Genomic DNA, 27140 nt, shown 5'->3' on the forward strand with positions numbered 1-27140 from the left:
AAATATAAAATTTAATTCAAATTTACCTCTTCCAATAACACTTTTTCTATGTGTATTTTCTAGTCGAATGAGCTTTTCTATACTAATCTAGTAAATCAGCTGTCTTGATTTTATGTTTTGTTTTCCTGGTGTAAACTTTTAAAATTCCAACGATATTCGAAAAAAAGGAGAAAGAAATTTTTGAAAATTTAATTCGCTGGAGTGAGTGCCTGGAGAGCTAATTAATAAACAACTATGATAGTTAATTATCATTGACTTTGTAATGTGCCTTATTAAAACGGCTCTAACAATATTCCGAAATCCATCCTCTTCACATTTCTCTGCCAAGGTCTTCTTTCGTCTACAGTAATGTCTAAAATTGTTCCAACAAAGGTAACTGATCCCTCTAAGTTCTCACGTAAATAATCACCAAAATCACTGTTGAATAAAATACATCTTCGCTAACACATCAAAGGAAGAATCGTGTAATTGGCTCTCAGCCAAATTAGTCAGAGAAATAATAACTTTCATAATCTTAAAGGAATACGTCAGGGGAGGATACGCCGAAATGAACTGTCAACAGGGACGTCCAAATCCAATTATTGCTTGTTCTGAATTAGGGTTGGTTGTGATTTATTTTTTTCACCTCGCAATATCTAAGAGAAAATCCATTTAAATAAAACTACTTTTATTGCTTAATCTTGCATTTATTATTATAATTATATTGTATTCCATTTTTTTAATACTTCACAGTTTTCGCGGTCACGGACGACTAAGGTTTTATTCTTCTCATATATATTATATATGTATCTTAAAATTAGTGTATAATTGAATAAGAGGGAACTACCGTTTATTTTTCAAGACTTTTACGTTTCCATATTATTAACTCATGTTAATTATTTACATTTTATTATTAAGGACGTTACGAATACCTTCCAAATATTTTCTGTGATGTTAGACGTCTAAACTGTAGTTTTTAAACTGTGGGATCTCGTATATAGGACTGACTAAGAAACATCTCATAGACACAGCCCATTGATTTTGTCGCCGGATCTTCTCAGGGATTCGCGATTACGGTCTGGTAGTAGCTTCTGTGAAGCACTGCTCTTGCTAGGGCTTGTATTAGCAAATTATCTCAGGTTGAGTTCGTGAGCTCACCTATCCATCCGCGAGAAGTTGAGTAGCCCCTTAGGTTACCAGTGATTAGCTAGGAAAAAAAAGATCCATTTCGGTAAGTGTTAAGGAACAAATTGCGGATGTCAACAATAACTGGATACATAAGCCAAAAGACTAGGGATAGTTGTGCCAAAAAATTTATAACATTTAACAAAATCGTATTTATTCGCGAAAGAAAAAATGTTAATTCTTCATATTATGGTACTCGGGATTATTGAAATTTAGAAAATACTTAATTCTAATGTAATTTTAACGGAAAAGTTTTGCAAAAACTTAAGGAAGTACAAAATTTTCTTAAACTACCACATCTCTCACTACCTCATCAAACTAACTCATCACTCGTGCACTAACAGCCTAATATAGTCTACTGTTTGACATGTGTCTCTCCCAAGGTACGCCACGCGACCCGATCCTAGGATTCTCATCTTCATCCACCGCCCGCTATCCTGCGCACGTCGTCTTTAAACTAACTCAACTGTACTAAATCAATAAATAATAATGACACGATATTCTATTCTATGGGGCACAAAAGTACTGGAGTAGAGACCTCATACTAGACGTCGTAACGTGGGCAGACATCCAACGGGGTGGACCGATGACCTGGTCAAAGTGGTTGATAGGGACTGGATGTGAAAGGCCAGAGACCAGAGAGATAGAGAGAATGGGTGAGAATGGAGAACACTCGGCATTGGGTGGATACGGATTGAAGAAAAAATTCTATTACATTAACTGGTTTCACACACATCGAATTCTCTTTCTATATTTACTTATCTTATCCGTCTTGTACTATGCAATTACTAAGCCTTAATATTGAATCGGTTTTATCCAGATTTCGTATTTTTTACTAAAATAGCACGTGCTACAGTAGCAATAAGAATTAAAATTGGAACTCGAATTGGTTGCACTCTGTTCTGAAAAATGTTATTCGTCGTCACGTTTCTTGTTTCCGTAACCGTAAAATTCATAAGCATTGTGTTTTTGTATGACGCTCGAGCGAATAGATACTTTATTCAATGGGTTTTCTAAGTTCAATTTACTAATTTACTAACTGATGGCATTTTTTTTGTTTAATCTAGTGCCTCATTATTCGGAGAAAAATCCCAAATATTACCCTCCCACGATGCATTATACTAATAAAAATAGTTCTCGAACTTAATCACATAATAAAGTAATTCTTTCACTCTAACATCCGTGTCTAATTAATTCGAAAATTTTAAACAACGGAATCCGAGAATGATTCTCATCAAATTCAATTTGTAAACCTAGAGATTCTATTTTCGTTGTTATCAAGGATTCCTCTTTAATGACTTCCCATTGTTGTATTCAAAACATTGTGCTATTTGAATAAATGATTTCATCTAATAGGGATTGACTAAATCCTGGATTCTCTTTGGACAATTAAATAAAATAATTTAGTTTAAGTTTAAAAAATTGTTGTATATAAAAAGAAGTCAAGATTTTCTTTCTTTTCAATGAGGGCTTGGAATTTCGGCAAATTGAAATCCTTAATTTTTATCCAATTTACAATCGATGGCTGTCAGTGCTTAGATACGACGTAATACGCGGCGGTATGGTTTATAGAAGCAGCCATTTTGTTTGAATCCAGTTGAAGCTTCTTTAAGTCTCCGGGCCCTCACGTTGTGATTTATATACATCAACATAAGAACAAAAAAGCTATACGCTCACTATCAAGGGATTTAGCATTTGCCAAATAAATTCTTCACTATACATTAAGTTCCCGTTTGAATCACAACTTAGCAGTATCATTGAGATTTTAACATTATCTCTTTAGCTATATAGTAGCATTTACGATATCTTGCTATATAGCTTGCTCTGACTTATGCCACGAGTCGACTTGCATTCACTTCGATAGAACAAGAGAATTTCGCATTAAATTAAAATTGGCGATAATATGTGGCAGCCCTATTCGCGGCCTCTGTACCCAAATCAACCTTTGTCTTTCGTTTACTGAGATCGTCCTTTTTCAGAGTTAATTCTGATTTATATTATTTGAAATGGACTTGTGAAAAAATTAAGTTAATAAACATAATTTTCTGTTCGCATTAAGGATTACTTTTATGAATAAGAAGGCGTAATATAATTTGAGTATGTTTTTTTTTTTTTTTTCGATGTGTGTTAGGGTCTAATATTTAACAATTCTATTTTTGATTTGAGAGATCTTAAATTTGAGACTTCGCTGAATATTCGAGAAGAAAAAATGTACAAAATAAAAACATATTGTAATAGCGGCCTAATAGGTATTAAAAAACTCATGATGTATTTTTTTTAAGTTAACATCAATCTTTGTATAAAATATAAACATGTGATCCGGGGAATTGTTTGGGATGACCTCATTATTTCGTTTTTCACCATCACACAGCCCGCCACCGGAGCGGAGTTCATCCATACTCCCTAGAACCACTGGGTTCGTCCACAAGGCGCTTTCAGAGAAGACTTTGAAATTAACTTCCCTGTATGGTATTTCTTGGGCGCTTCCACATGTCTCTCTTCACACGAGGGTTTCGGAGTACTCAAGGGTAGGCAGCGGCTTGACCCCTGAGATTGCTGACATCCATGATGGTAAACCGACAATTGCTCCGTATGCTCGTTAGCCAACACTGAAAACTTAAAAAAATATACTGTTACGCGCTGGGGTTCAAGATAAATCAAATTCCACCAAAGTAATATTCCACAAGTCACACACACACACATCGAAAGTACGATGTGTGTTTCCGCTATCTGACAACAGATGGCGTCGTACTTCTCGAGCGTTCTAGATGCTGCTAGATTCTTAGATATTCGTTCGACTATTCGGCGATAGATGGCGTTACTCTTACCGGCGTAACAATACAATACGTCCTTATTTACAAAAATCCTTACAAGTGGAAAACGTTGGTGAAATTTACACACTGAAAATATCCACTATTTTAGCTCACAATCCAACGAAAAAGTTCAGTAAAATCGATATAAGAGTTTCATGCAGATCTTGACAGCAATAATAATAGCTAACAACAGCTATATTCTGTAAGGAGCTTTTAAGGTGCGGTTGACTAGACCTAAACGTCTAAATAATGATCGCACATATATCAAGCTTAACAACGTACAGCGGATGTGCGAATAGTTTGTAAGGGAGACTTTGAAACAGCAATATTTTATTATTTATTGTACACATAAATATATCAAAGAAAAGAACAATTCAAATGGTATGTACAATAGTCTACTCACATGAGTTTTTGCCCGGCAGATCTTAATGAAGACTACGTCGGTTATAGATGATAAAAAAATGTTACAGCAAACAGAATAAATGATAAATACTATGTGAGTTTGGTTTTGGACGAAATATACATTTATTTGTGCAGATAAGCAGCCAACTCGCGCCGAGGATTGTAAGCTGAAGCTTAACTATCGAAATTCGCTTTTTTTTGTCTCAGTAGGAAATCGCCGGACTCCCACCCTCCACTGGGGATGGCGGGCGAGGTATGTCGGAATCGAACCGAATAAAACCTGTCGCTCAACAACCCACATCCAAACCTTGCATGAGATAGAACTCATGAAAAGGCAAAGGGGGGAGAGTGAAGCGTTTAGTGCGGAGCACATCTCTGCCATGACCCTCTCCCTCGGGACGCCAGAACCGCGGTCGTTGGCGCCACGACCACTAGTCCTCTTGGTCGGCAGGCTGTCCGAAGCCCGCCTAGATGGCGCCGGTTAGAATCGAAAATCGCTAGAATACCTTAAAATCTGTATAGTTATTTTTGTGTCAATAGTAATTTAAGCTGTGATACCAACCTTTACAAGACAAAACGCTTCGAAATCAGTAATTACCCTAAAACGTATGACAAGTATTTCCGAGAGCCGATTTTATTAGTTTTTAACGCTGACAAGCTCATTAAAATATTCATCGTCAATCGCGGTAATAAAAATGCAAATTTTCTGTTCTCGATGTCACTGATTTCGTATCAGCAGCCGTCAGAATCATCGCCTGTCTTCGTTTTGGTTAGCTGTTACTCCTTATCTAATTACTACTAATTAGACAGCTGCGATATCGTCGCTTTTATAAGTAATATTCACTTCCTTAGGTTCCGAACCTACTATAATCTTACTTAGAAGAAACCTTACAAGATCAGCGTAATTTTGTCCAGCTTTACCAATTTCATGGGCAGTCAAGTTAATAAGTATTTCGTTTTGTTGATTAACAAGCATTTTGTTATTAATATTACACCGAGTTCTTAGAACTAAGCGAATTGAATTCGAAAATTCAACTTCAATCGATCGATCGATCTTTCATTTGATTATCCAACGCTTTGAAACTTTCAGTGCCGTTTCCTGTTTCTATGAATTCACCAAATTTTTAGTCACAATAAAAAAAATCGAGCGAATTAAACAAGTGTAATAAATTAGAGGAATAATGTTCATGGCCTGCTTCTGTTTGTGACTCGTTCGGCCAATAAAAGTTCACTGCTAATCCACTGGAACATTGCCAGTCCGAACTCGCTTAAGGTTCCCTGAATTAAGCGTATCACAAACTTCGAAATAACTAAATGGTATATTATTTTATTTAATGCTACGATTTAATTAAGACCAGAAATGTTCTTCGGGACTGATAAAAGTCTAAACACCGCCTTCCCGAGTCAGTTTTAGTACCTGATCATCATTCGTCCGCAGTAGCAATGTCGTCACATTTCTTTTTATATCCTCTGAATGCGTAAACGAGCTCACAACCTTACGATCCTAAGTGCCTCAACTTCTCAGCGTAATTGCTATCTTGAGTATTGATGATAGGACTTGTTGTAACTTCTCAACGAGAAATACCGCCTTTGTAATTTCTGCGTTCATAACTTTCAGTTCGGAGAGTGTAAAAGCAGATAATACGATATAATTGAGCAGCGATCTTATCTCCCAAAGCAGCAGCATTGACGTCAGCATCTAAGGATTGTGATAGAAAAAAAACATAGTACTTAAAAAGAAGCAAAGAGCGTAATAGTTGGACGAATCGTGAATGAGCAATCAATCAATCTTAAAATCCCTCCTACTAAAGGAATCAAACCGACGATAGCCGAGAACAGTGACAGATTACGCTGTAATTGCTTCAAATGTTAGAGGATAAAGTTTTTTTTTTGTTTTTGTCTTGAGGACAAAAGTCGGATTGGCGTACGTTCGATTGATGACATTTCGAATTAAGATTTTTTTTATTGGCCCTTAAGAATTTTCTGGTTATATTAAACCTAGTAAATATTTAAACGCTATTGGCTAGAATCGGATCTATTTTTATTTCATTGGTCTTATTGTAGGTTTGTCAAGAGGTTCGATTTATTTTTTAGTCTAACACAAGAAAACCTGACTTTTCGTTGTGACTAGCGATGTACCCTGTGCAATGCGATCATAAAGTTCAGTCACGCATTAAAATTAACGGTTTCTTTTTAAATCCCATTAGCCTACACAAGATTTCCCCCGAAACTTTTCTGCGAGGCAAGTTTTAATTACTTTAACCCTGTTGCCGCACCATGGCCATCGGTAGATTTTATCTCCTATATAAAATTTTATGTTTGCAACATCCCATAAAACACATGGCTCGTCTCCATTGAGGAGATAAGTTGTAAAAGAAAATGCATAACGAATGGCTTGAACTTGACCTCCAGTTCTGAAGTAGCGCTATTTAAGTATTTTACTAGTGCTTACTATATTTGCATTCAAAGCAATATGCGACAAGACTAACGTGTGGAGTAGATGACCAAGTGAAGCGCGAGGTCAATAACCTCGTGTAACGCGAGTAAAAAATGCATCTACCTTCACCTTACATTACAGGTACAACGAAACTTTTTTTTATTGCCCTTGTAGGCAGACGAGCACACGGCCCACCTGATGGTGAGTGGTTCCTGTCGCCCATGGACTTCAGCAATGCCAAGGGCTGAGCCAAGCCGCTGTTTACCGCTTAACACTCTCCACAAGCCTCGTTTGATGTCATAACTTTCTGAATTGATAAGTATTCCATTTATACATCGTTCGCCTTAACGCCTTAGATCGTAATAGTCTTCTGATATTTCACCAGCAAGCTCGATCCTCATCAGGGCAGAGCCTTGAAGTGCGGAGCCTCGGAGACTGGAATCCCAACATTAACCTGAACCTGGTTGGATTAATAAAAGTACTCTGGATGGATATGAATGTCCTACCAGACAACGTATTTTTGCTTATTGTCTGGAAATATGGCAAATAAAGAACAGATTTTTCTGTTTAGGTTGAATTATGTAATACTCGTACATAGGGTTTCAGATTAGTAAGCACTAAACTTACATTTTTAATAAGAATAAGAGATAGAAATCGATTGTCGGAAACTATATTATTATTATTTACCTATTATTATTTAGTTGATAATATATAACGATGGTATGTGACTTATTTAAATAATTATGGATAATAATAGAAAAATGATATTGGTGGATTAATTTTAAAATTATTTCATGCGAACGGCTTTTGCTATTAGCCAATAATGACATCAGGTAAAAAGAAACAATAAAACGTTGAGTTTTCTAATGTCCATGAGCGATAGCAACCACTCTTAATTAGCTTGTGCCACGGACGGTAACACAAAAGAAAATCAGTTAGCTATACATAAGCATCTTCTTCTATATCGTTCCCTCACTACTGAGGATCGCGACCACATGCGACGCACTTCCAATGTGCTCGATCATGATCATGGGTGGCATGGACTGCATGGTACAGACTACCACCAAGTGCTTCTCTTGCTAGATCTGACCGTCTGGCTGGTGTTCTGCCCACGGCGCGCTTGCCCGTATGCGACCCGTAATTATGAGCTTCTCTAATTCATGTCTGGGAGACCACATAAGCATAAGCTTAATCAATTATAACGCAACACGAACTAATTGTCCGCCATTTTGCTATAAACGCATAGCATCTCTTTGATACTGTAACACAACCACAAAATCCTCTCAAAGTAGCCTTAACCGTAAATTTGATTTTGAACCCGAAGAAAAAACCAGAGAACTCCCCCCGTACACAATTTACGATCGTTTTAAGCGGCTTGTTTTTGCGTTATAACCGTCAGACTGAATTTAACTTCGGTGTGCTTTGAACGTGTTCTCCTGCGTTGAAAGTTTTACTTCTGCCATAATATTTGTTCGAGAAATATATTATGAATAATACATAGCAATAATACAAAGCAAGCACCGTATAATTTCATGTAAGGGTTTTCAATGAATGAGCTTAATAAAATAATATTTGAGGAATTGTTCGAGATGATACCGGCATCTCGTTTTTACCATCGCACCGCCCGCCACCGGAGTAGAGTTCATCCATACTAGCTGGAGCCACTGCGGTCATCTACAGTGCGTTTCCAGAGGTCTTTTTTGCCACGTACCATCCGGTTATGGAATGAGCTCCCCTCCACGGTGTTTCCCGAGCGCTATGACATGTCCTTCTTCAAACGAGGCTTGTTGAGAGTATTAAGCGGTAGGCAGCGGCTTGGCTCTGCCTCTGGCATTGTTGAAGTCCGTGGGCGACGGTAACCACTCACCAGCAGGTGGGCCGTATGCTCGTCGGCCTACAAGGGCAATAAAAAAAAAAACTTCTAATCGTTTTTTCTTCGGTTTTCGCGACTCGTACTTTTCGACTTTTCATTGTGAAAACTGAGACTTCAGAACCCACGTCCCTAGGTGGGTAGCGGCATTTACGTTGATGATGCCTATGGGCTCCGGTAACCAGCAGGTCAGCCTTGAGCTCGTCCACGCATCTCAGATATAACAAAAACAAATCATAACAACTTTTACGGTTTAATTTCACGTTTTTTTTATTGACATTATATTATTTACGATGTTTTGAATACTTTAAACGTGGTCACTGAAATCAACGAAATATAAAGTAACTAGCGACCCGCCCTCACTTCGCTTCGGAAACTGTAATTTATTATTGATTTCTCCACTATTTAATGGATGTTATTATGCATATAAACCTTCCTCTTCAATCACTCTATCTATTAAAAAAAACTGCATCAAAATCCGTTGCGTAGTTTTAAAGATTTGAGCATACATAGGGATATAGGGACAGAGAAAGCGACTTTGTTTTATACTATGTAGTGATAATGACACTAAAAAAGGCTAGATTAAATCGTAAAAACAGTTTTACATATAGCCTTCTAATTTCTAGAGTCAAAAGAGTCAGTTTTTCTTATTGCTGCACGTGAGCACGGATGGATCACTTGATTCGAAGTTATTTCCGGTTACTTTGTTTTTTTTTTTTTTATTGCTTAGATGCTTGTACGAGCTCACAGCCCACCTGGTGTTAAGTGGTTACTGGAGCCCATAGACATCCACAACGTAAATGCGCCACCCACCTTGAGATACAAGTTCTAAGGTCTCAAGTATAGTTACAACGGCTGCCCCACCCTTCAAACCGAAACGCATTACTGTTTCACGGCAGAAATAGGCAGGGTGGTGGTACCCACCCGCGCGGACTCACAAGATGTCCTACCACCAGTAATTACGCAAATTATAATTTTGCGGGTTTCATTTTTATTACACGATGTTATTCCTTCACCATGGAAGTCAATCGTGAACATTTGTTGAGTACGTATTTCATTAGAAAAATTGGTACCCGCCTGCGGGATTCGAACACCGGTGCATCGCTTCAACACGAATGCACCGGACGTCTTATCCGTTGGGCCACGACGACTTCAAAACTATATTATAATGTCGAATTCTCAATCATCGTATCATAATTAACATCTATCTCTATTTGTGTTTTGGCAGTGCATGGATGGGTGAGAGAGTTTACCTTGTCACACCAGAATCAATAGATTGTCTTCAAACCGAAATTAATGTTAGTTTATCGGCAGCGGTTATTCCAAGTATTCCGTAATTACAATAGGATGGATGTATCATCACCACCGGTAATTACGAAAATTTTAAATTAATCTGTGTTACCACTGGTAATTTCGGGAATTTTAATCTATCCGGGTTTTATTTTCACTCCGTCTTATTTTCTGGAAAAAAGATAATATACGTGTCGGCGAGTTTTGCAGTGCAGTCATACCATAAAATGCATCAAGCATTTTATCTTTTAAGCCAAGGCGATTTTAAAAGTCTACATACATTGCTCGCTGTCAAAAATGATTAACCTATAGTATACTATGATTTTATTCATAGGCGTAAGATAAAATATTCTTTTATATTATCTGTTTTACACTAGTTAGGTACTTTCTAGTATTTGTTTGGATGTAATTAATTATCTGTACTATAATATAAATCTACAGTGGTTTTTACGGATGTTCCGTTATAACTACTGAACCATGCATCCGATTGACTTGAAACTTGGTATCCATGTAGGAAACACATGTAGTTAATGGATAGGCTAATATTTATATGAGTGTTGGACTCTCTACACCAGTTGCGGGGGCGTTAATGATGAGAATCTTTGTGGGGGTGAGAAATAATAATGTTAATTTTAAGTGCCCAACGAAGCGGACGGGTACAGCTAGTAAAATATAATTTGATACTTTACATAAACAAAAATAAACAACGCTGTAACGTCTTAATCCTATATTATTTTCTCAAAAACATAATCGTCCGTTTTTATTCCGTATCAAATTAATAATATAGAGACCTTCGTTCGTTCTGACATTTCTTTTTTTTTTTTCGATCTCACAAACAAATAACTTATCAAATGTCAGTTTTTACCCGATCACGACCGTGATCGTACGTGCATAGAAAATATTTCCGACCTTAAGGCGCGGACTAAGAGAATGAAGACCGTCAATGCTATTACAGAAGCCAATGACGCTAGATTCTAATTTTATTTGACGAATAGTAGAAGTTAATTTTCTTATAAATAAAAAAGGAAATAATATAATGTATATATATTGTATTCTCATACAAAACTTTGATTGCCTATGCCATCGTCCTGTTTGTTGAAATCCATATTTCATTCGGTAGGTCGTATGTTTTTGAATAAAATAAGGAGTCGTGCAGGAAATTTTGTCTTAAGCAACATTACCGTACCGTAATTTACCATAATATAATTAGGCTGACTCAATAATACGTGTTAAAAAGCCAGAAAAGTCGGCGAAAATCATAGTATTTATCAAAAGACATCATAGAAAACGTATATCATCGTTCAGAATAACATACTTACCGTAGACAGTGAAGGGTAGTTCATTTTAAGTGGAGTATTAAGCGGTAGGCAGTGGCTTGGCTCTGCCCCTGGCACTGCTGAAGTCCATGGGCAACTGTAACCACTCACCATCAGGTGGGTCGTATGCTCGTCTGCCTACAAGGACAATAAAAAAAAGAATAAAACTAAAAAAAACCTGCCATTAGCAAGACACAGAATTTTTCTTCTATAATACCCCTTGTAAATTTTCGTAGTCCAACCGATCCCCAACAGGCGATGTGCTCAAGACCGGAACATCGAACGGATTTCGAAGTAAAGAACTCACTTTTTGTCACTAGTTTTTTTTATGATAACAAAAACTAATGTTTACCTTTCTATTTATCGAGTTTTACTGCATTGAAATATTTTTCATATCAATGACGCAGTAATGTATCAATACGTAAAAAAAAATATTACACTTCGGTACACAAATAAAACACATACAAGATAGATACAAACATTATTGTGACGCTATTTTTGTTGGACATGTGTTTAGTAAACCTAAGCACACGGGATCCGGGTTTAAATTCTATGTCGGAATAAGTATTAAAAACCCTTTGCCTTTTAAGTCTAGCTTTTAAAACACACTGACGTGTTGTGCTTAACAGGCGAAAGCGACGTTTCATTGGCCTAACCCAGTGTGACAACTTCTAAACACGATTGACGTTTGACATAATACAACTTTGACGTGGTCCTTAGTAACAAATGACATGTGGCTTTTTGACAAACGCTAAGCTGTCAACGAACAAGGGACTGATGAATTTTGAACGTTTAAATGCTTATTTTAATAAAAATCAGTTGTACATTGTTTATTGCCAAACTAGTCTATTATAAATATATGCGTTTGATTCTAGAATAAAAAGAATTGCTTATAAAGTCAAAATAACAGCTTTAAACATACAAGAAACATGAAAATATTTTCGAAAGTAATCTCTATATATAAAAATGAATTGCTGTTCGTTAATTCAACTAGAGAAGTTATAAATAATATCAGACAAGTCACAGCAAACTGTGGTCGTGATTAGTGTATAAAATACATCAAGCCAGTTTCACCAAACGATTCTTATATACATACATATATCTGCATAGTTTAACAATATAAAGTTCTTAAAATAAGATTATTTCAACACAATACAGGGAAGTGAATGTTTTTCGAAACTCAATAGAGTGTGTAGTTTCTAATGCGCTTTGTACTCACACAAAAGGGCATCCATAATTGAGTTTCCGTTTTGACATAATTCAATTAAAAATTATAGACAGAACGAATTTTTGTATTGTCGCATCTAGATGCTTTCAAAATTATAAAATTATAAACGGAGTAGCAGCGCCAACGGTACCACTGTTTAGCCATTATTAGCGGTAAATAAACAATACATATCGACGCTTGAAAGGCAAACGTGACTAAGCGACAGTGCGTGAATTTTACAGTAGACTAATTTAAAGTTGAAATTAATTTAAAATATACCTGAGAAATACCTGAAAAAAATTATATTTTAATGAATCTAGCTGTAGGATTGAAATGATTTTAATAGACCTAGAAATATATTTTTTTCGCGCATCGAATATGGTTATTGCCTATCATTTATGTACAAAACAGTTATTGTCGCTTAGTCACGTTTGCCTTTCAAGCGTTGATATGCACACTACACACGTGCTGCCTATCGCACGTTCATGGTGTAACTATGGGAATACTACATGAAGTAATAGTATTAATATAATTAACTATGACTGTACTGCGACACAATAGTATGAACTGCTTACCAGCTATTTTTGCCGACCTATTTCCCTGGTAACCTAAGAGACTATTTCAACTACGTCCGGACGGGTATGTAAGCTAACGGACTCAACCTGAGGGAATTTGCTCAGTGAAACTCAGTGAAACTCAGTGGGCTTGCTAAGAAGCGCAAGGACCACAAGTACACGGACCCCTAACCCATGCATCAGCCCGCTGAGTTTCTCGCCGGATCTTCTCAGCGGGTCGCGATTCCGATCCGGTAGTAGATTCATTCGCGAAACAATTGCTCTTGAGTTGTTAGGTCTCCTTCGGAGGCGCTCGGGCAGTTGTTAGCAAATCCCACCCCTCTTGGCTGAGCCTTTGCTCGCCCACCTGTCCTGGTGAAACTGGAAAGGCCTTCGGGCCACCAGTAAACATTCAATCATAAAAAAAAAAAAAAAAAAAAAAAAAAAAAAAGTACACGGAGAAACATTAATTTTTGCTCACAAGTACTATCTATACATATAAATAAAATTGGAGTGTCTATCTGTAATATTGAAATAACCGCTTTTTACTACATGCATATGAATATATATACGGTACATACACCAAAATAACATTTTTTACAATTTTTGTCTGTCTGCCTGATTTTTTTTTTTTTTATTGCCTTTGTAGGCAGACGGGCATACGGCCCACCTGATGGTGAGTGGTTACCGTCGCCCATGGACTTCAGCAATGCCAGGGGCAGAGCCAAGCCGCTGCCTACCGCTGTAAACCTGTCTGTTTGTTCCGGCTAATCTCTGGATCGGCTGGACCGATTTTGACGGGACTTTTACTGACAGGCAGCTGATGATATAAAGAGTAACTTAGGCTACTTTTAGACTAGCTTTGCCCCACGGCGTCACCCGTGGTACGATAATAACCGGGGTTAACATCGCGGGACTCAACTATCAATAATAAAATTTAATGTTTCCGAAGCGAAACGAAGCGAGGGCGGGTCGCTAGTACAATATAAATACCATAGTTTTTATTATTGAAACGTTTAGTACGAGAATAGCATATGAGATTATTCAGTTCAAAAAAAAGATAATTATTAATTATATTAAGTTAGAAATTGCAATAAAGCGTCCTAACCACGTACCAGCGAAAATCGTTTCGGATCTCGAACAATTTCTGAATACGTTCGTTTCCAAATGAGGGTATACGTGGAAGCAATTATGAAAACTGTCAATATTCCCAATGCGCATAGAATTTGTGGTTAATTATCTGCAGTCATAATTGTTTTTGTGTTGTTTTTATTGCCTAGGTGGGTGGGTGGACGAGCTCACGGCCCACCTGATTTAAGGGATTACCGTAGCACATCGACATCCACAACGTAAATGCTGCCACCTAACTTGTGATATGAGTTCTAAGGTCTCAAGTATAGTTACAACGGCTGCCCCACCCTTCAAACCGAAACGCATTACTGGTTCGCGGCAGAAATAGGCAGGGTGTTAGGTAGAACCCACTTATATGGACTCACAAGACGTCTTCCCACCAGTAGTTGCGCAAATTATTATTTAGCGGATTTGATTTTTATTACACGGTGTTATTCCTTCCCTGTGGAAGTCAATCGTGAACATTTGTTAAGTACGTATTTCATTAGAAACATTGGTACAGGCCTGCGGGATTTGAACACCGGCATAGTCACGTCGCTCGCCACGACTACACCAAGTGTCTGATCCTTTAGGCCACGACGACTTGCCATGCCAAAAAATGTATCAAACTTCATCTCACCCGTTTTTGCGCTTTCATATGTTACTTCTTTATGATTATTTTAATTTAAGCTACAAAAATAGTAATTTTCATGATTTCATGAACTCATGATCATAAGTTGAATAGTTAAGCAGTGAAAGTTCTATAAACAGATAAACTCCCTTTCACACTGATGTGGGTAGTACTTTCGCACTAATACTAAGTGTGGGTAGTTTATAAAAAATACATTTATTTTTATTTATTTATTGCTCTCCAGTAATCAGCTTTATAGGCACAACGACTCGTTGGCCGAACCGAAAATTAGAAAAAAAAACAACGAAACCACTGACAAAAACGGACAAATAAATCATAAAGATACATATAAAAGTGTATTTATTCACTAACGTTGCTCGTTGGTAATAAATATGAAAAGGAAAAAGCTACATATAAAAAAAAATTGAGAACGAATTTTTGGCAATGTCTCATCTAGTCTCAAACAAAACGTTGAACTCAATATGCGAGCAACCTGAATTGTTGCCAAGTCTAGTCACCCCTCTCTTGATTCGTATAGAATAATGCCGAACAGATGTGAGCTGTCACCGTCCTCGTCGAACTCTTGTTACGACGAAGAGTTCGGCATGCTAACTCATAGCCACAACACACTGATCTTCTCAGTGAGTCGTGATTCCGATCCGATGGTAGATTCTGCGAAGCACTGTTTTTTTATTTTTGAAAGATTACTGGTGGCTTGGAGGCCTTTCCAGTTTCACCAGGACAGGTGGGCGAGCAAAGGCGCAGCCAGGAGGGTTGGGATTGACAACTGCCCGAGCGCCTCCGAAGGAGACCTAACAACTCAAAAGCAATTACTCCGCGAATGAATCTACTACCGGATCGTAATCGCGACCCGCTGAGAAGATTCAGCGAAAAACTCAGCGGGCTGATGCATGGGTTAGGTTGCACGTCAGCTTCTGTCGAATTCGACGAGTAGGGTTACCGGGATCCCTAAGCCCGCTCTTAGTGTTAGACCTGAAGTCGTCTAATGCAAAGGTTATTGGATCTGATGGAAGCACTGTTCTTGCTAGGGCTAGGGTTAGCAAATGACTTAGGGGTTGAGCCCGTGAGCTCATCTGTAGGCTCATCTGTAGGCGTAGATAGATAGATAGCCCCATAAGCGACTAGCGAATAAACTGTAGGGCAAGAAAATATGTGTGTTTGCAGTATTGAATTGGCTTTTCATTTACATCTTATGTTTGAAGAGTGTAAGCTTTAAAAAAATATTGTGCTCAATACTAAAACGAAATCCTTTGCTCCCTAACTTTTAAAAAAACCTTTTAAATAAAAACATGGAAGACAATCGAAATCCTAAGCGTGCTTGTTAAATTTACAAAGTTTTTATTTTTGTGTCTATGGGTTAATTTACTCATCGAGCCTTTCGTCGCAAGCGACGGGTTCGGCGAGAACAGTGACCGGTGCTTGTGGTATCTAAAAGCACCGTTAATGGATCGGGAGGATCCGTAATGACGTGCTTAAGGCGACGTCGAATTTTACCATTCGGTCCACAGGATCGGGTATGAGTAGTCAATAGTAGTTACTACAAAAAAACGGTTGTCTGTAAAGTCGGTTTACTGACGATAGTTGAACGTGACAACGCCATAAGAAAATACTGATGGAATAGTTTCATTTTTAAATTATCGCAATTATCGTTGCTATAAACAATTGACAACACATTCACTTTTCACTGAACTTCATACTTGACGAAAACATGTAAATGTATTATTGTATAGCAGCTGTCCACGCGGATGCATCGCTCACTCAAGTAGGAGAGAGACAGATGTCGAACGCTGCCGAACACGGAGGCCGATTGTGCCTCTTTGTCGCTCGTTGCGCGCTCTCGCTTGCACTTCAAGCCTTAAATGGAACACCTCAGAGCGAGGTAACGCCGCATGGGTCATATTTTTTCGTGCGTGCAGCCCGCTCCGTCGAATTATAAGACATTGTCACGTCAAAAACCTCTTCACATCTACACGCTGCATAATCTATGACTGTTAGATAAGGCGGGCCATCAGTAACGAATTCCGACCCCTGGCAGTGAACGCCTTTTGGCAAAGGCTCGGCAGTCACAGATATACGCTTGTCGCTTTTGACTCGCTCATTCTTAAGTGAGAATTAGGTTACTGGGTTTTTCTTTTGAAACTTAACCGACCCAATCCAGTTTCAACTGGATGATTTTATTGATCTGGGCTTCTTTTGTGTGATCGACTTGCTTGTGGTATGACTGATGTACAGGTGAGAGGTACAGTGATAGTAGCATAGCTGCATAGCGTAGCGTAGCTGCTTGTTATTGTAGAGTATACATCGGTGGGACGCCAACGTCGGGTCTAAAGTTAGAGCTATTTCTTCCTCTAAGCAGTAAAACGTAAATGAAAAAAAAACTGCGTGTAATTCACGCGCGATAGAAGTGAAACATTCAGAAGTGTTCTGTCTCATTCTTTCGTATTGTTTTATCTCGTTTTAATGTCACTTTTGCTTCGTTTTATCAAGTTTCGAATAAATCTATTTCGAAGAAGTTTTCGCCAATATTTTACGGTAGTTAGTACAATCTTGAAATGTAAATACATAGCCCTTGATCCTCCGTGACCACAAAAACCGTAAAGTATTTGAACCGACAGAAATAAAATAAAAAATGCTAAACGTAAATATCAAACCGTAAAAATTATCAAACCGTAAAAGTAATATTTTAAATTCCATAACAATAGATTATGTATTCCGAAACTCAACTTTTTAAAAGCTGTCGTGAAAAACAAACGAATGCAATGCAACTTCTGCGCATAGATTCGTTCGCATCAGAAACGAAAAACTTTCAACAAAAATAACTCTATTTTCGTGTAACGGCATCTGAGCTTTTGAAGTTTGTCGCACCATTACGAGATGAAAGCTCTTCAAATGGCGTAAATAGTTCGTTCAAATATTGTCATAATGTTTGCTTTAATAATGGATTAGTTAATGTAAATTACATCTTTTTTTGTAAGCTATGGGGTAGGGTAGCTTTCTAAAGATTCACTATGACTGTGGTGATCATTTTCTAAAAGATTCAATTTTAGATTTGAATACTTGTATTATAGATAACTTTGGTGGTAGTACCTCTTGCGAGTCCGCGCGGGTAGGTACCACAACCCCGCCTATTTCTGCCGTGAAGCAGTAATACGCTTCGGTTTGAAGGTTGGCGCAGCCGTTGTGACTATACTTGAGACCTTAGAACTTATATGTCAAGGCGACTGGCGTATTTACATCGTAGATGTCTATGGGCTCCAGTAACCACTTAACACCACGTGGGCTACGAGCTCGTTCACTCATCTAAGCAATAATTTAAAAAAACTTGGTCTTTGGATGCTAATGTAATATGAAAATCTCTTGCATTCGCATCCCTATCCAAAACGAAACACTTCGAAATGACCAGATAACCCCAAATTCCATGCGGATAGCATTTGCGTGTCGTAAAACCAGTCCTAAAAGAAGAATTCCAATAAAATTTTAATATTAGTCTTGAACATTGGTAATAATAGGTTGCTTCTTGTCTATTCTATAGCTTATATACATTTATAGTAAGATCACTATCATGAAGGTAGGTCAGATGTAAAATATATGCGGAAATCGCTTTCACTTCTCCTAGAACGACCTCACGCTCTTTCTAGTATTAAGGAGCTACCGGAGCCCATAGCCATCGCTACGTAAGTCCTCCCTACCGTGAGACATAAGATCTAAGTCTCATTTACAATGCCCATACCCTCAAAAACAGAAGTCATTCTTGCTTCGTGGCCAAAATACGTAAAAGGTAGGTTTACTGGTGGTAGGAACTCTTGTGAGTCCGCGCGGGTAGGTACCACCATCCTGCCTATTTCTGCCGTGAAGCAGTAATGCGTTTCGGTTTGAAGGATGGGGCAGCCGTTGTAACTAGACTGAGATCTTCGAAACTCATATCTCAAGGTGGTTGGCGCGTTTACGTTGTAGATGCTTATGAGCTCCAGTAACCACTTAACACCAGGTGGGCTGTGAGCTCGTCCAACCATCAAAGAAATAAAGCAATAAAAAAATTCCTTGCCTACCTGTATGAGCTCACACGACGCCTTACCAATAGATCAATAACTATTCGAAATTTTTAAACTAATAAGTTAGATCATAGATCATCCATCACTGTTTCATTAGTATTGCTTGAATAGCAATGCTAGTCTCAGAACAAGTCCTAATTCTATAACACAAATACGATTACAATCGAATCGGCAATGTCTAATCTAACCCTTGTGTTAGTAGGATAAGACGCAGTTGACACAGGCTCTAGCTGAAGATGCGGTGTATTCAAATGTTTGTTTTGGCGTTAGCGTCGCTGTGGCTAATGGCTCGACCGACGTAATCCACAGTGCAGTAATGAACAGTAGGTTTGGTAGTTAATAATTTTGAAGTATTAGTGAGATCGGCAAGCGGGTGTGATGAGAATGTTCTGTAGAAATGAATTGTGAATCAGTTCAGCTCATATAGCGTTTCCGACGATGTTAAAATGAATATTTTTAAATCGCTTTAGGTGGTCACGAGAAGTCTAGTTCCACTTATACATAATGTTTACCGATTCATAGATATCATCAGTGAACGTGGCCTCGGAATTGGTCGGTACCACCAATCCGGCTCTTTCTGGTACGTGTAGCATCTATACCTTCCGGTTTTAAGTAAGACACATCCATCTATACTAATATTATAAAGCCGAAGAGCTTGTTTGTTTGAACGCGCTAATCTCAGGAACTACTGGTCCAATTTGAAAAATTCTTTCAGTGTTAGATAACCCATTTATTGAGGAAGGCTATAAGCTATATAACATCACGGTAAGGCAAATACAAGTGGAGCACCAATAAAGAATGTTTCAAAATAGGGGTTTAAATAGCTCCTTAACATTCTATAATTCAAAAATATTTTCACTTTCAACGTAAGTGAAGTGGGGGTAAAATTTAGCGTTATGTCAAAGTAACTATTCCACGCGGACGGAGTCGCGAGCAAAAGCTAGTTATGCTATATAATCGAGATGTGGACTTAGTATCTCAATGTTGGCGTTCCCATTGTTTTTTTTTTTATAATTGAAGGAAGTTCCCATTGTGCTATGGACTCCAGTAACCAGTTCACACCGTGAATTACGTTGGCGCGTTTACTCAAATCACAAATTGTATTTAATAACTGAACGTGACTACTCTGTGTAGCGGTTAAGCTCGTGTATTAAACGAAAGCAATAACTTTCGAAATGTGCGGGCCACGCAAAGGGATCCTTACACAGACCACCTAGCACGGTGACTCATGGTTCGTACACTCAAATGTTTAGGTACTCGTAAAATCTTCGCTAACAACGCCATTATTAGGTATAACCACTATTAGTTACGGTAATATGGAGCGACGGCTTTATGACTTGATTTTACACTGTTGATTTCCATCGGAAGGTTGCATTTTTGCTTTATTAAATGACCGGATGCGAGTGAACGTGGCTTCTAGGATGAGCACACGCTTTCTTGTTGTTATGTAGTGATGTGTGCTCACAAGATACGTGAGATTGGGTCACATCTATATATTTAATTTGATGAGAAGACCAAGACGCAATAGATTGCTGATAAGACAAACGTTGAAGACGGTTGTAATGGACAGGGTTTTCCCTTATAGAGATTTCTTCCAGTGTTGAAAATAGCTCTAATTGAAAAGACGGTAATTTTGTGTTTACTGGAATCTTTGAAAGTCATTTTCAACGACTTCAGACGTCCGTGAAATTTTGCGCACGCATCAAGAATCGATAATAATACAGTTAACATACAATACTTTCGTGTAGCGCTGATGACAAATCTTCATAATAAAACGGAAACTGATCTTCGTCGTAAAAGTTTCTAACAAAAATAAACAAGACCAACTCCTCTAAAGACAAACATAGTAATGTACTTTCATTTATACACGAAACTAATTAATTTATTACGAGAACACATTTGCAATTAGCGTAATTAGTCTACAGGACGAACTAATGGGGTTCTTACAGGCCGAGAACTGAGATAATGCAAAAAGCAATCACTTCGGGATACCTGTTTTAATAATATATTTACCTATAACTAACTGTATGGAAAGCGAGCTGTATTTTCGAAACCAAATTTAAAGATCACGGCTTATGTGATTGAGGCTTCGACCTCATGCCTCAAGATGACTATGGGCTCTTGTAATTTAAGAGCAGATCGTTTTTTTTTCCACAAAAAATATAATTAAAACCATAAATTTTAAACATACTTTACGAAAGCCAAATAAACTCGCAAGCTCTTTATCGTGTTTGCGCTTTCTATGAAGCTCTCGTAGACATAACGGGTGCGATGCTAAGTAAGTCTAAGTAATGTTTGTGAATTTGTACTAAGTAACACTCAAGCTGCATCTGCATTTACATTACGTGTGGCGCAACGTTAAGTGTGGACGTCAAATTCTTTCGACTTATGAATGTATATATTGATATTCACTGGTAGTGGTTTTTTGATGCCTACCTATATTGGTACCCTCGAGGGATTATACAGGCTTCACCAAGAGAGTAGACAAGCTTACGGGGCTAGCCTGGCGAATTTGCTAACACTAGCAAGAGCAATGCTTAGCAGAATCTACCAATGGATCGAAGAAGATCCGGCGAGAAACTCAGTGGGCTGTTGTCTGAGAGTTGATTTTCTCCTCTAACCCTTCCGACAAGAACGGTTACCGGTTCTTGGGGTGCCTAAAGTATATAGTGGCTCGGCAGAATCCGAAATGACGTGTTTTGGGCGACGGCGACTGTTAACTTTTCAGCCCGCAGAATCGGGTATGGCTGGTAATGACTTATTCTGAACTCGTATTCTGAATTCCGTATAGTAGGTACCACTACCCTGGTTGTCTTCACCTCAAAACTGTAATGCATATCGAGTTGGACGGCGGGACAGTCATACTACCCCAAGCACCGGTCGTCGTTCTCGTCTAGCTAATTAACCCACAGACTTATCTATAAAATATTTTTAAACTATTATTTATTTTACATTTTATTGTTGAATTTCAATTTTTTTAATTTTTTTTAATATTGAATTGTCATCGGTCCTTAATAAGTATACCAAATGTTATCAACATAGATACGTCTGAAGCTAATAAAAGCGTATTAATATGAAGATTATTTAATTTTGAGAATGATTACTGGTTACTGGTAGTAGGACCTCTTGTGAGTCCGCGCGGGTACCACCACCCTGCCTATTTCTGCCATGAAGCAGTAATGCGTTTCGGTTTGAATGGTGGGGCAGCCGTTGTAACTATACTTGATACCTTAGAACTTATGTCTCAAGGTGGGTGGCGCATTTACGTAGTAGATGTCAATGGGCTCCAGTAACCACTTAACACCAGGTGGGCTGTGAGCTCGTCCACCCATCTAAGCAATAAAAAGTAAAATAAAAAGATTAAGATTTTTATGAAAGTACTTGAACCAGGAACTTGAGGTGCAAGAATAATAGAGCAGGCAAAACCTGTATAATTGTGTGTAGAAAAAAATTGTGGACCACAACCACTTTCTATTAATTTTTCGCATTCTAAACGTCACATTCACGTCACGTCACTGTTCCGTCGGGCACTCGTAGCGCGAAGGGTTCTTGAGCGACTTAACGATGTCATTCTGTATGATTTTCTCACGTCCGTTAATGGTATTTCAAGATTGAAGTGCTTTAAAAGAATTACGAACGCTTCAATGCCCGTTGAACCATATTATAGATTCGTGTGTTTGAAACATACATAAAATCGTGCGCGCAAAGCAGAGTGTGCATGTTGGGATTTCGCGTAATTTTTGCAGTTTTCACCTTGCGCCACTTGCAAACTTACCCATGCATAATTGAGGACTCGTGCTTGCGGGCTTCTAAAAAGGCGAATTATGAAACGGAATTATCCTAGTCGATTTCCAGACTTTACCAGTATTTTAGACGAACTTAAAAGTTTAGAATTAAAAAAATATATACATTACGTTTGCTTACGGCAGTCATATATTTCGATACAAAGGATAGAATACCTGGAGCCACTGCGGTCATCCACAGTGCGTTTCCAGGGATATTTTTTGCCACGTACCATCCGGTTATAGAATGAGCTCCCCTCCACGGTGTTTCCCGAGCGCTATGACATGTCCTTCTTCAAACGAATTTTGTGGAGAGTATTAAGCGGTAGGCAGCGGCTTGGCTCTGCCCCCGGCATTGCTGAAGTCCATGGGCGATGGTAACCACTCACCATCAGGTGGGCCGTATGCTCGTCTGCCTACAAGGGCAATAAAAAAAAAAAGAATAGTTCACAAGTATACGTATAAGTAAGTAAAATTATATTTAAGAGAAAGATAGTATAAATAAGTAATATACATATGTAAGTAATAGTACACTCTACAATAATTGAAACATCGACTTAATAATATAAGTCAAGAGATTTGTTGCGGTCTGAAGTCCCGAAACATCTACAGCATATAGATACATAATCTACAAAACGGCAACAATTTATTCAACCAAATGGCACATACTCGTACATGTTATACCCAAATGCAAATTCCAGCCAAAAATAAATAAAATTCTTGAATTTCTAAATAAAATAAGAAAAATCTTTTTACTCGGCCAGATATATCGCGTACTTGTTTCAATGTGTGTTTTATGTTAAAATTATCAAAAACTTTCAATCTCGCTATGACGCTCTCAAACGAGATCAGAGGCTTTCGATCAATAACGACTCTAAAACGAAATGCAAATCAAAATGGAATATCGAAAAACGCTGAACTTTAAACTTTCTAAACATCAAGCTACATCTCGATATGAAAGAAATAAACTTCGGAGCGCATACCTAGAAACTCGTCCGTTCAATTTGAAACGATAAAAAATAAATTAAAATAACCGAAGGCCGTTCCGATGATATCGATACGGGCTCCGCACCCATTGTGCTCTCAAACGTGGCAGCCTCTAATTGAGGCGGCTTTGTTAAACAAAATGAGGTGTTAGTCCTATTAAATAATAAGAGGTTACGGTGCATGTAGAAGCCGCACGTTGCATATCAAACACGAAACTGGATCGAGAACATGACAATGTTAAAAACTATACAATTATTTGTTTCAGATAAAACGTTCAAGATTGCGTATGGACGAGAGATACAACGGGAGTCCAAAGGAAGCGTCGACGAACGCTGTTTGGACACGACGCGATGTTTGGTCCGACTTTAATCACAATAAAAACAAAGGAGTTTTAAAACAACAAAATGCCAATAGCGGAAAAAATCAAGCAAAATATGAGACAGAACGAGAAGCTATCAATGTTATAGCGACTGCTAAAGTTAAGCTAGACGAAAATGACCAACTCAGGAAGAACGTGTGGAGTGACGTCGATGACGAACTATACATAACGAATTTAATAAAACACAGAACCACAGATGTTAAGCGTAATAAACGTGGTGTAAGTGGTAGTGATATCAGTGAGCAGGTTGTGAATAGTGTTAGTTTAGATAATAGCGCGATGTGGGAATTGGAACCCACCGATCTGACGGAGTGCGACTGTTTGGGACCACCTCCAGAGTTTCTCCTGCCTCCGCCGCCGAGACCGCCGTTCCTTCAGTCAGAATATTACTGCGGCGACGATCCTATACCTGACCTAGAAACTTGCGATACGGAACCAGTAAGTTTATTTTAGTAAAAAAATTTTAGTCTGATTTTCCTCATCCTATTTATTATTTGCGAGTTGTAATACCGTTACTTTGCAGAAACAATTCAGAATTCCATTGTTGTCCTTTATCTAAAATAGCTTTGATTTTTGGCACTTGCATTGTTTGTTTTTATTTTTTTCGAATGAGCCTTTATTTCTTTAAAACCGGGCGAAATATTGGGCTTTGTCAAAGTGGCCCATTTAAAATGCCATATCCATGATTAGTCAATTTAGGTTTTTTTAATGCTTAGGATGGGTGAAGAAGCTCAAGGCCTACTGTTAAGTGATTAGCAGAGCTCACAGACATCACTGAGTGAATGCCGCTGCCTACCTTGAGACCTGAGGTCGAAGTCACAATTTAATTTGATAACCGGTGAACCATTCATCGAACCGCAGTGCATTACTGCTTTGCTGTAAAAATAGGCAGAATAATGTGGGCTTACACACCTACCCATGTGGGTTTACAAAATATCCTGCCACCAAAAACATGATTTAGAAATTAATTGCAATTATTTATTATATTTATATGTACGATACACAATGAGCCATCGAAGAACAAATTAAGAATCAAAACTCATTTAAAAAAAATGTCGTTCATGAAACAAATACATTGAGCTTTTAAATAATTGCTTTAGTAAGGTATTAAGCTCTCAAGAGATCTTACCTATGCTGTATCACAAATAATTCATTTACACGGTCTATTCTATATGGTCTCTTTATCTCGATTAGACAGGCGCCCACTCAAATGCTGAGATATTAATGTTGTAAGAGGCAACAGTGCTTCTAGCCTTTGCCAATGGATTCAGTGTACAATAAATAACTAGTCGTTATTTTGCTTCTATAGTATAAATAATTTACATAAAATTAAACTATATCTATTTTATTATTCGTAATTAAGGACTGAATTCTACTTCTCGTCGCGTCGTCTTGCTCACTATCTAAAGTCGTGACTTACTTGATGAGAGATTAATTTCTATTTAATGATGCTCCTCTACGCCTGTCCGTGGCGTCATGTAGAGCAGCGTGTAGAGTTCACACTGAATATTTTGAAGGACTTTATAACTAGAAATCAATCTGAATCTATAAAGCCAAAGTCAGATAAGTAAAACAAACGAAAGTTTCATATGTCAATCACAAAACCCCAAGCTAGAATTCGTTTCCCGCATCGTGGCTATTGGGAACGCATATACCAATGTGTGCTTGACACCTAAGCTAGATTACTAAATCTATTCAATAAAGATTATGGTTGCGATCCGGGCTCATTACCAACAAGACTATTAACATGTAAGTATGTGAGAAATTATCTCGTTTATTTGACAAAGATAATTCAGCTGCATAATAAATTTGAAAACTAAAAAACTCCCTTGATTACGGAGAGACGCTATGTTAATTAGCAGCATTATTAAAAGCAGGATTAAAATTATCTTTTAGCCATCCAGAGCGTCTCGCTTCAGGAATTAATGTGTAATGTAAATTCTATCTGATAAACTAAGTGAGGAATTAAGATAAAAACTACCAACTTAACATAGTAAAGGGTCTAGTTTTTTAATCTTTGTTAAGTGAATCTAAGCATTGATCAAGCATTAACTGCGCTTGTCGTGCATGGTATCCGGCATTGATGAATTTCGAATTGAGAACTGTATGCGTAGCATTCGGTGCACTGAAATTGACGCTTTTAGTCATAAGTATGGTGTACAAAAATCATTTAAAAAATGATAAAGTGTGCTTGGAGCTCCTCTAAATGATACAATGAGGTTATTCGATAGAGAACTAAAGTCAGCAATATGGCTCAGAGAATTGGCAAGCCGGAGTGGCAGTGGTCTGGACATTTTAAACTGACGATTGCTGGAGTAGACGGACTCTTGAGTGGAGATATCCCCTGGCTATGTAGTACGATAACCTTCAAAACGTGGCCAACAATAAACAGGTAGATAGAGCCAAAGACCAGGTTCAATGGTGTGGATTGGAAGAGGTCTATATGTCCTGCAGTGGGTGACGGCGAGCGGCGAAATTTCTCATTCGTAAATTTTCTTCAATTTTCTTTATAACTAGATTAGTATAAAAAAACATGGGACGTGCACAAGAGAGGAAAATTTAAAACATATTAATAAATATGGATAAATTGCAAATAAGCCTGTTCACGACACGAATGTTTGGAAGATGTGGGAATCGAATTCACGCCCCTCGGACCAGCAGTCAGGGGCGCTATTGCGGTAGTCATTCGACTGAATAATAATTAATTTTTATTATTTTTTGCCTACCTATAACTAGTAACTACGAGGGGCTATGAATTAATTTTCAATTTTCTTATTCATAAATAGTACATTCTCGTATAACTTAGCTATACAGCCTGGTTATCTTGCTTATTTTTCTTTCTTTTTAAGACGACATTCAGAATTCAGACACACATTTTTGTTCTGGACGCTACGTAATCAAAACTTACGAGAAAACTTTTTTATCTCTGTCTGTAAATATTTGATACATGCGGGCACTAATGAAGCCGTGTGCGACAATGGAGTTTATCTTTCTATCTTTATGGTGAATCATATACGTCTCTCAGTATATTTTCACTATGCGATGCGTGTGACTATCTCTGTGAAATTATTTTTTCCTTTAACTAATTTATATACTTTTATTATTTATGTAATGAATGATTGAAT

General features: G+C 37.9%; 1 protein-coding gene across 3 annotated transcripts in view; it reads left to right on the plus strand.

Annotated features, from left to right (window-relative positions):
• The window catches only part of pxb (putative Hedgehog signaling attenuator pxb), a 211150-nt gene that overhangs the window by 139722 nt on the left and 44288 nt on the right, over positions 1 to 27140 (plus strand). For all 3 annotated transcript variants that reach the window (XM_089738571.1, XM_028175569.2, XM_089738572.1), the window contains one exon: positions 23902 to 24453. In XM_089738571.1, coding sequence (XP_089594697.1) covers positions 23923 to 24453 — 531 coding nt within the window. In that variant the 5' untranslated portion in view covers positions 23902 to 23922. The remainder of the gene's footprint in view (positions 1 to 23901; positions 24454 to 27140) is intronic.

Source organism: Bombyx mandarina, chromosome 25 (assembly GCF_030267445.1).
Source record: "Bombyx mandarina strain Sakado chromosome 25, ASM3026744v2".
NCBI classification, from domain to species: Eukaryota; Metazoa; Arthropoda; class Insecta; order Lepidoptera; family Bombycidae; genus Bombyx; species Bombyx mandarina.